Consider the following 10,404-nt stretch of genomic DNA (forward strand, 5'->3'; position numbering starts at 1 on the left):
TTGTAAGGATGTGTATGTGTTTGTTACTCTTTCACGCAAAAACTACTGAACCGATTGCAATGAAATTTGGTACGTAGACAGCTGGACAACTAGCTTAACATAAAGGGAACTTTTATCTTGATATGTACTTACGCGGGTGAAACCGCGAGGCGCAGCTAGTAATATATATTTTTAATACTTTTTATCAATTTTTCAACATGTTTCATTGATAATAATAAAAATAATACAATAAAATAATTTATTTCTCTATAGAAACATATTGCAGATTCTAAATATATTACTTTTTTATGTCATAGTCGGCAATGGAGCTGGTGGGCCGCCTGATGGTTAGCACTACCACCGCCCATGAACATTTGGAGAAGCGTAAGGTTGATTGCAGACCTTACGCCTAAGACATTTGACTGCATTTCTTAAATACTGGAACAATATTGTAAAATTATTAAAATAAATTTAATATGTAATTATGAATACTTGCTTCTGTTGCATGTTTCTATCCTATTGCTCGTAGTGTGATATAAAGTATTTATGATGCAACACGCTAATAATTTTTTAGTTGAAAATATTGTTTTTTTGTTAGTTGAAAATTTCTATCTGTTAAAGTAAGAAGTTTATATTCATACTATTTAAATTTATTCATAATTTTTGTGCTTCTCTTCAGGGTCTATTAGAACATAATGTGAGACTTCAGGTGGAAGTAGAAGAATTAAGAAGGCAGCTGAGTGATAAACAAGAGTTATTAGCAGCCGCTGCAGAAGCGATTGACGTATTAGAGAATCAGGTACAAAAAAAATCCATATATAATTACATGGTTCATAGTTCGGTGGAAAGTTAAGCCAATTCATATATTGCTTATAAATTTTCAGGGTTCGATTTCTACGGAAGCCGTGGAGGTTTCAATGAACAACAGTAATCTGAAAAAAGAAAACGAAATTCAGAAGGTAATATATAATAATTTAACATCTTGTATTCTAATTTTAGGATAAAATGTATGTGGATTTATTTCACGACCTTAATTTTTTTTGTGTGTTTTAGGACACAAATGGCCTCGAGGAGAAAGCTAATGAAACTTACCAGGAATCTGAATCGGCGGGGTAAGCAGTCAGATTTATTTAACTACAAAAGGAATTTATTTGCCAGAAATGGTTAATTAATATTTAGCAAAGCTGTATTTATCACATTATTTAATGTTGTCAAAGTTGATTTTCAATAAAGACTTGTAGATGTACTCCGAAATAATTTCAATATAATAATTGTGTTCAGAGCACATTTTATTTAAATACGTCCATAACAAAAACTGTCAACATATCATTAATAAAATCTGTTTGTTTTTTTAGAGAGAATATAACTGCGACAAATGACGAAATGGTAAGTGTGTTTTATATTTTAACCTGCTAAAGCATATTATATTAAAATCTTATAAAAGGATAATTATCGAATGTGTAACAATGTCAACAGGATCAGCTAACAAGATTAAGAAAAGAGAATCAGAAAGCTTTTAAAATGATAAAAGTATGCACGAAGAAGATTCAGCAACAGGACAAGGAAATAAAAAAATTGAAATTGGTAATACACTTGTCATTATGTTGTTGCATAACCATATTGGATATTTTGTAATTATTTGATTTTGCTTGTAGAATAAGGAATTGACATACGCACACGTCAGTGATTCCCAAATGGAAAAATATGAGGAAATATTAAAATGCAAGGACGAATACATTAAAGATTTGGAAAATAAAGTGAGACAGCTACAAAGTAACGTTGATCATGAACAAACTACAGAACCCGCTGGGTAACGTATTTTTGTAACTTTTTCATCATAGCACTTTTGTATAAAATTTAAGTGCCATTCATTTTAAAATTTTTCCATACTTTAAATTTCAGAAACTTGCAGCAGATCCTCACCAAGCGACTTCAGGGAATGGCTTATTTTCTGGACAAACTTTTATCCCATAAGTACGTATAATTAATTATATGTATATCGATTACAAATATGGATGTTTTTTTGTTCTGTATTCTTGTTATATAAGTATGTTTCCCAATGACATAAAGATGCCTTAAACAAAAAACGACGTTGAGTTGTAATAAGTTTATCGTGTCTGGATATCAGTTTTTTGTCTAGTTCAATCACTTGTTTGACTAATAGAATATATGGCTAGTAATAGAGAAAAGTTTGTAGTGAAGCTAGGACTAAAAACTTTTTTTTTATGTCGCAAGGGAGTGATTTTGTCTTATGATTTTTATGTCTGTATATAGTGGGGAGGCTAGAGAGTGATTACTTATAGGCTACTTTTTACCGCGTGGAACATCTCATTCGTATTAGATTGTTTTTCCGCGGGAGAAACCTAGTGATATAAAATTGGGATTATTTATAGATCTGAAATAACTATATTTTTTATAGGTGTGTCTTAGGAGAGGAAAAGAAAAAATTGGCCGAAAGTATTTTGGAACAAAGCTTAGCACTTCCAGTTGGGCTAAAATTAGACGAATCGATGGCTCCTGAAGATTTCACTATGGATGAAAGTAACCTTGATATTTCTCAATCTATGAGGATAGAAGATTTGACCATGATGTTTGGCCATCACTTAACTTGCAGTGACGAAAACCATAGACATTCTTCTAAAAAGAGATCATATCCTCAGGCTGATGCTATTTCCGAGTCTGAGGATTGGTCGGAGCCAGATAGAAATGTGTCGCTAGCGAGAGTAGGGCTTTGTAATGCTGGAGTGGTAGAAAGAGAATCAGCATCGGACATTCTTAAGTATCGATCTCGAAGATCACGTGTGTCATTCGGTTCACGTACTGAAGACCGAAAAACAAATAATTATCAAGCATTATTGGATCAAATTAGTGACTTGACAGAATATAACCAAGAGTTGAAGGACGAAAACAGAGAACTCGGTGCAAAATTGGCTAATGCAACGAAACAAATCGACGGGCTAGTGAGTGAAAAAGAAGAATTAAAAATATGTTTAGAATCTGAGCAATCTAAATTGGATAGCGCAAACAGTAATGTAGAAGAGATGAAACAATCTTTATCACTTTTCGAGACCCAAATAAAGGCCAATGAGCAGCAGATAGCATATAATGTGCAATTGGTAGAAAAGTTACGATCAGAGAAACAAGAGCTTGAGGCTGCATTTTTGGAAACCGAGCGTTCACTGCGTCGGGCCGCAGATGAGGCCACAGTGCAAGCGTCACAGGCTGCCTTAGAAAGAGCTCGAGCACATCACGACAAGTTGAGGGTTGAGAGAGAATTGGAGGAAACAAGAGAAAGACTCTCTGCGGCCCTAGAGGCTAATTCTAAATTAGAAATTGAAATTACGCGTAAAATACCATTGGAGGTGGATAATAAGTTTGACGAGTTCCATGACGGACTTCATTCTGAGGAGGAACGTCCAACATCCCCAGACCAAGGTATAGATAGTGATAGATTGTCAAGTTTGGAACACAATGAGGCAGTTAATTTATCGCCACGTAAGTAGAACCTATTATAAAATATGCAAGAAAATATAAATATTAAATTTTAAATGAACATAATTTTTAATTGGAAAAAAAAATGGAAAAGACGAAATAGGCACGCTAAAAACTGTTTCCTGTGTGTTTTAAGAGACATTCAAATATTTGTTTATTTATGTTTAGAAAAATAGTAATCACATAAAATATCTTTCACAGGTTCTCTATATGAAGAAAATGTTGTATTGAAACAAAAACTCGCAAGGACTAAAGCTACCCTAGCAGAGACTTTAACACAATTAAATGCAGCTAATATGCGGAAAAGAAACGTGCAACGGGCTATTTGTCGTGAAATTCATAAAACTCAGGGAGTTCTCCGTAAAGCTCGTGATCATCTTGAACATCACAATTAAAATGTATTCCATAATCTTTTTATTTAAATTTAGAAAAGTGGATGTAGTGCTTGCATACCCTTAAAGTTACCTATTATTATAATCTTTTTGACATGCAAAGGTAAAATCTGTTAGCCTCTTTGTACTAAGTGATGGATAGACAGAGGTGGGCCACAAACAGTCGTCCGAATGACCGTGATACGTCAGTATGATATGTATAGATATCATTCCAAAATTCGGTATCTTTGGAATCAATTATTAACATACAATTTTTATCATTATAAATTGACAGCACACACAACAAGTTTATATTAAAAAGTATGTTACTCACATATTGTCTTGTCGTCCCTGCCTCTTCAGTTCGTTTTTAATAACGATCGTGATTAATAACGAATCTATGGACTTCGTGAGTCTAATTGGTTTTAATTATATGATTAGTATTGTTATTGAAGTTGTACTTATTTAAATGTATTTTATACGACCATAACTTTTTGAATAAATAATATAATAGTATTTTTTGTGTATTACTTATAGTTTAAAGAGATTTTAATTCATTTTTACATGAAAGTCTCAGACTCTAGAAACTAGAATGGAGCAATTGACAACGATTTCCTATTAATCACTAAAATAATCACGCCGATCGGTCAAAAATACTGAATTATCGAGTAACGACACCAAAAAAATTAGAATTGCCTCGAGTTTATAAGAACGCCGTGTTTAAATGAATTCTTTAATTTAAATAATAAATTACCGAATATTAAATAATATAAATAATAACATATAATTTATGGTCCGCAAACCTGATGACAACGATCGAACGATTTAAGGTAAGTGTATGAAGCAAACAAAAACGCTTTATTGTGCACCAATGATAATAAAAAGAAAAAAATAATATATTTATATATTTTTTAGCCAGAAGGAGAAGCTGTGGGAAATATAATTAGTACTTACCAGTTTAGAAGGAATTGGTCAAGGGACAGATTTCATGATTTCATGGTCAGTGTACCATAATGAAACCATTTGAAATGGCTCTATGATCATCTTAGAAGTTAAATGTGCTAAAATGTGATTTTATAAGTTGAGATTTAATGACAATATCAATATCTAAAATAATATATGTGTAGGTATGCATTTTAATTTTTTTTTTTAAATTTAAGTCGGTGTAGACACACCTTAAGGTTTTTTGGCGCGTGAATTAAAATTTTCGAATGAGATTTAAATAAATACGCGCCAATATCAAAAACTTCTTAACTTTTTTGTTATATACAGTTATTTTTAATATAATGGATAAATACTATAGTATTCGTATATTCAATTCAAACTATAAAAATTTGGGTTATGTGACTGCAACTGCTAATATTAAAGACAAACACGATCGTTCAGCACCATCGGATTTTCACTGGAAAATATTGAAATGCAGGTAATTTTTTACAATTATAATATGATGTTTTTGACCGACTGCGAAAACTTAATTAATTTTTGTTTGAATCTGCTATAACATAATTTTTCAATTTCAGAATGATTATATTTTCTCACTCATCTGTTATAGCTAGTCCTGATAAAAGTGATGTTAAAAAAGTTCATATTATATTTCCCCGTCGCGGCGAAGACTATGATCTTTTAAACTCCTTGTTTTTAAGATTTTCTTTAGTCCAGGTAGTTCAGTATTTTACATATTGTAGCTTCACTTAATAGATTTTATATCTACGGCAATTACCTACTTACGTTCAATAAACGAAATTTATTCTTATTAAGTACATACTCAACATGGGAATAGCGCTTCAGAACTTTAATGTAGCTAATCGGCTTATTAAAAAAATAAACAAACAAAAATCAAGGATACTGTACTTGCATCTTTGTTCAAGTTTAAGGATTATTAGCAAAAAGCGCGGTGTGGAGGGCTCGAGAAATTATTAACCCCCGACGCAAAAAGAGGGGTGTTATAAGTTTGACATGTCTGTTTGTCTGAGGCATCATAACTCCCGAACGAAATGTTCAATTTAGTTTTTGTATTATAGGTGACTTATGTGCGAGTGTTCTTAGACATGTTTGAGGAAAATGGGTTGAGCCGCTTAAAAGTTTGAGGGAGTGAAAGTGGGGGTTAATTTTATCGTATGCACAAATCATGGGTCGACATGGACAAAACTCGTACAGTTGTTATATTGTCTATGCCCAATAAACGATATTATTTTATATTATTGGTTGTAAAGGACGAGAAGACGAGGTGTTTTATTTTTATTTATTTTGTCATATATTCTAGTGTTAGATGCAACTTCTAATTTAATATTTATTGTATAAGTAATTGCCATATAGCTGTGTCGTAGGGATTGTACTTTTTGTTCGCGGAAGAATTATAACCAGTTCCCGTTTCCCATTCACTTAAGCGTCTCGACGGAACACAGTGGGGTTTTGGTCGGTAAGAATCCGACATAACCCACGGCTTCTTTCCCGGGGCCCTAGGGTATTTATGCAAGATTTCTCCACAAAAAAGAGATCGTGCTTTGGTGTTCGTACTCGTACGTTGTTTATTCAATGTTCTATTCAGCGAGGGTATCACTTTATAATAGTCTTTGTGACAGGCTGCGATTAGTTAACAACTAATTAAATCAATTAGGCAGTTGTGTAGAATCACAGTTAATTCTTAGTACAATACATTCAACACAGCTCCCCATTTGATTTCTAATACTTTTTTATTACAAGCATTCCGCCTCCCCTTGCATTTCCGGGACTGTCCTCTTTCGTTTCTCGGGTCTCAAACTCTCTTTCCACCAAATTTCATCCAAATCATCTCAATCAACCAAAAAAAAGGGCTTTTTTTATCCCTCTGTGCTATGAAAACTTGCTTTTATAGGAAGGTGATATTCGTAACGTGGACAACGAAATATACAAGACCTGTTTTTATTATACCATGGGAGCAAAGATTGCGCCTTTATGGAATATGTTAGGCTACAATTATTTTATAAACAACAGAAATTTTCTTACTACTTCCGGTCCTCAAGAGGGAATAAAATGCATCCTGACTATCAATGGTAAGTAACTTGTATTTGTAGTTTGTTGGTACAAATCAAGAAAATGAAAGGATATATAAGATAGAGATATGGTCTCTTTATGTTTTATTCAAAATATCGTTAATATTCCAGCAGACGTTTTAAATTTGGAGCTTAAACCAGTAAAAATAAACCTCATTCGATCAAAGGAAAAATTTTTGCCCGGCGAATGGATTCGCGTTCTACCCAGGTACATATAACTTAATTTTTATAAGCTTCTTATTTATTACTTAATCTAAATTTTCTTTATAAGAGTAGGTAACTAATTGCAAATTTTGCGTCATTTTTTTTTATGTACCTTGATTATAGTTTAAATAAAGCCATTGTGGAGGAATACTATGAAAGCGTTCCAAACACTGCAGACTTCAAAAACTATAAGAATTTACGTCGCCATTGGAAAAACATAGTGAGAAAAAGACCCTATTTAATGTTCATTAACTAATAATATACTTAATATAAGATTTACTTTTTTTTTTTAAAAAGCATGGATATCGTTTGCCTGAAGAAGAGCGGCCATGCTATTCCGTTCGCTTTTGGCGAGGTGACCCTTTGATATACCCCGATGTTTGTCTCCTCAGAGCTTATCCTATTATCACAACTATGACTAAGTTTTCTGAAGTAAGTTATAAAGATATACTAATATTTACGAATAAAATATTTCTATCAAATTTTATGTTTTGTCCTTCACGACTAATATACGGGAAGCAGCTATTCTCTGCATAGAATGCCTTGGATATGAAGTATCTTCAAAAAGGTACATCCCAGAAATTTATCAGCTACGTGCAGTTCTCTTTTTTAAGAATATATTTCTATCTTTTTTGTATGAATTGTATACCATAGATTATTTGTTTTGAAATGATTTATTAATTTCAGAGATCTGTGCTTGCACAATTTGTAAATTGTTTAAAAACGAAGGTGCAGTCTATACCCGGAGCATCGATTAATTTAATTAACAACGATAATGAAGTAAGTTGTCTTTTATGTCCCCTTACTATATTACTAGCTTTCCACGCGCGGCTTTGAGCTTTAAACGTTTGTAGAGACACATGCTTTATATAAGCCATCGTTTCAGGATTGCACATCAATCGTAGATAATTTTTCTCAATATGTCTAAGCTTCCTTTACATTTGTTTATTTTTAAGGGAATCGTGGAAATGCAGTTAACGGAAACTCAGGCAGTGAGTTTATGCACACCAACACAGCAAAAAAACTCTTGAATATAAATTAATACTACACCATTAAAACGCATTTGCTTATTAAATATTTTTATTTCTCTCTTTATTTTATGCAATACTTATACATTGATTATTAAATTATTAAAAAACACCATTCATTAATTATTTTATTATTTCCATTATGTACTTTACAATGTATGTCCATAATATTTACAAACCTTTTGAATCCTTAATATCACCAATATTTTATACTATCTATATTCCAAGTTATTTTAGGGTTATTATAAAAAATAATATGTCAATAATAGGCCATAATTACAAACCAAAGAATTGTTACAACCTTGTGGTAGGAGCCTTATTATCATTGCAAATCGTTTACAATTAATCCATTGGTTCTAATCACATATAATTAAAAGAATCCTTCAAGTCGTCAAAATTGGTTAACTACGTATATTTTAAGTTATTGTTAAGGAGATCAAAAATAATATATCAAAAATATTCAATAAGTCCACTATAACATTATTGTGCTGTTGGTGAAAACATTGGTCCCAGGGGGGAACGCGGAGGCGTTAAGGATGTTTGCGTTGCTGCAAGGTTAAAAAAGCTTGCAACAGAAGGGGACAAATTTCGGTGATGTGTCACAGGAGTTTCTCGGAGATCCTGTAACACAATTCCTATCTTTAAAAAACATTTTCATAAGATTTCTAATATATGTAATTTGCGATACTTTATTCTCATACCAGCTGGTGCCCGCGACATCGTTTCCGTGAATATTAATTGAAAAATACTTACTTTTCTGTGTACTTAGTGAATTGTATTAACAGTTAAGTTTAAATATCAAAATTATTGTGACGTATAATAGGGAATATGCATGTATTTTTTATGTTATATCTGATGGTTTACTTATAAAGCCTTGTTAGGAAAAAATATGGGTGCCTAAAACTCGTTAAAATAATTTTAAAAAATTAACTTAAATATCCCCACTCAAACAGACAATTAAAACGCTTGAGAAAGTGACTTTGTTTTATACTATGTGGTGGTATATTATTTTTCCTAATTAATATTGTACTCTTACGACATTAAATGTTCAGATGTATTCGGTTTTCGGTCAGATATAATTTTTTCGGTTTCTTTCTAGAGGATTTTGCCTCTATTTAAACAGTGAAATTATTACTACAATAAGTGATGATTAAAACTCAATATTAGTTTTGTCTGTATACCGATCTGTGTTGTCTAGACATTCTTGGTGATGGTGTCGCCGGTACTTGCAATGTGTGATGCCTTGTTGTTGTATCCAATAAATACTGTAATTTGTAACCTTTTCCTAGATCTTCTAGTGTTTTTCCTGCAGTTGAAATAAACACATCATATAATTTACATCTTTAAGGACATTTATGACAATATTTTCGATCTCTGGTGGATTTATAATTCATTGGACATACAGTGTATTGCAATTGAAAAAGAATGGAAAAAAATCAACTTTAAATCACCTGTTAAAGATGTTGGAATATTTGTATTGCAACGACCTGTTGCAATTATCTTTCTTAAAGCTTCGATATTACCAAAAATAATAGCAACTGCGGCTCCATCAGCTAATTGGGATGAGTCACAACATGATAATAAAAAGTTCCATTTATCCATATCCCAATGCTTAGCAGAATATACTGCAAGTTGCAAAGTTGAGGCCCCTATAAAATCAATTGTTGCATAGAAGTAAAAGCCAACAGTAGTCAGTAACTTAACTAATGTATTAACTGGGTTTAATGTTGAAGGTATAAAAACTTTTCATACACACCCGATTCACTGAGTAGGTGTGGATTGGCGCCGTATCTTACAAATAATTTAACTAAAGAATAAAATCCAAGCCGAGCTGCTAATCGAATAGGCCATCCACCTTCAAAATTAGGATCTAAACAATTACTTAAAAGGTCAAACACTTCTCTATCATTATTACTCAGAATTGCATTTCTTAATTTGTCTCTATTCCTTTCCATTTTTATTACAATGTTTTATATTTAAGGGACACAAAATGAACATCCACTCGACGTTACTTATGAAGATTTAAATTAGGTAATATTAAAGTACCCTCATCCTAATCTCGCAATAATGTAATTATTTTACAGATAATATACAAATGTTCAGTTTATTTTTTACGAAAACATTTTTATAAGAAATTTACTTTTTACTTTTGAAAAGGGGTTAAGCATGGATTATGAAATATTTTATTTATTGACCGTAAAGACATCCTATTAGTATCATTGAACAATTAAATACATAATTAGAGTTTTGTGATTCCCGATTGCATCAAGATCGCAGGACATGAAACAGACTACTGTT

The 10,404-nt window shown here is 32.1% G+C and overlaps 3 protein-coding genes across 3 annotated transcripts in view; 2 read left to right on the forward strand and 1 right to left on the reverse strand.

Moving 5' to 3' along the window:
- Positions 1–4,340, forward strand: part of LOC119834567 (centrosomin) — an 8,547-nt gene extending 4,207 nt beyond the window's left edge. The window contains exons 2-10 of the mRNA XM_038359000.1: positions 601–778; positions 864–938; positions 1,033–1,091; positions 1,335–1,365; positions 1,456–1,563; positions 1,635–1,789; positions 1,882–1,953; positions 2,399–3,474; positions 3,673–4,340. Coding sequence (XP_038214928.1) covers positions 601–778; positions 864–938; positions 1,033–1,091; positions 1,335–1,365; positions 1,456–1,563; positions 1,635–1,789; positions 1,882–1,953; positions 2,399–3,474; positions 3,673–3,866 — 1,948 coding nt within the window. The 3' untranslated portion in view covers positions 3,867–4,340. The remainder of the gene's footprint in view (positions 1–600; positions 779–863; positions 939–1,032; positions 1,092–1,334; positions 1,366–1,455; positions 1,564–1,634; positions 1,790–1,881; positions 1,954–2,398; positions 3,475–3,672) is intronic.
- A 788-nt stretch (positions 4,341–5,128) lies between these two features.
- LOC119834655 (uncharacterized protein C18orf63-like) lies at positions 5,129–7,915 on the forward strand. Its single transcript, XM_038359123.1, has 7 exons — positions 5,129–5,265; positions 5,363–5,501; positions 6,697–6,874; positions 6,986–7,082; positions 7,202–7,298; positions 7,376–7,510; positions 7,766–7,915. The coding sequence occupies exons 1-7, from the start codon at positions 5,129–5,131 to the stop codon at positions 7,913–7,915; spliced, it is 933 nt and encodes a 310-aa protein (XP_038215051.1).
- Positions 7,916–8,586: 671 nt separating this feature from the next.
- On the reverse strand, positions 8,587–10,061 carry LOC119834733. Its single transcript, XM_038359241.1, has 4 exons — positions 9,863–10,061; positions 9,558–9,755; positions 9,288–9,412; positions 8,587–8,727 (listed from the first exon to the last, which is right to left on the reverse strand). The coding sequence occupies exons 1-4, from the start codon at positions 10,059–10,061 to the stop codon at positions 8,587–8,589; spliced, it is 663 nt and encodes a 220-aa protein (XP_038215169.1).
- Positions 10,062–10,404: the final 343 nt, after the last annotated feature.

Source organism: Zerene cesonia, chromosome 1 (assembly GCF_012273895.1).
Source record: "Zerene cesonia ecotype Mississippi chromosome 1, Zerene_cesonia_1.1, whole genome shotgun sequence".
NCBI lineage: Eukaryota > Metazoa > Arthropoda > Insecta > Lepidoptera > Pieridae > Zerene > Zerene cesonia.

Excerpts from the sequence above, each read along its gene's own strand:
- LOC119834655 (XM_038359123.1), top strand. The coding sequence starts at position 5,129 with ATGGATAAATACTATAGTATTCGTATATTCAATTCAAACTATAAAAAT. Across the intron at positions 5,266-5,362 it reads TGGAAAATATTGAAATGCAG|AATGATTATATTTTCTCACT; the intron begins GTAATTTTTTAC and ends TTTCAATTTCAG. Across the intron at positions 6,875-6,985 it reads ATGCATCCTGACTATCAATG|CAGACGTTTTAAATTTGGAG; the intron begins GTAAGTAACTTG and ends TTAATATTCCAG.
- LOC119834733 (XM_038359241.1), bottom strand. The coding sequence starts at position 10,061 with ATGGAAAGGAATAGAGACAAATTAAGAAATGCAATTCTGAGTAATAAT. Across the intron at positions 9,756-9,862 it reads ACACCTACTCAGTGAATCGG|GGGCCTCAACTTTGCAACTT; the intron begins GTGTGTATGAAA and ends TTGATTTTATAG. Across the intron at positions 9,413-9,557 it reads TATTCCAACATCTTTAACAG|GAAAAACACTAGAAGATCTA; the intron begins GTGATTTAAAGT and ends TTTCAACTGCAG.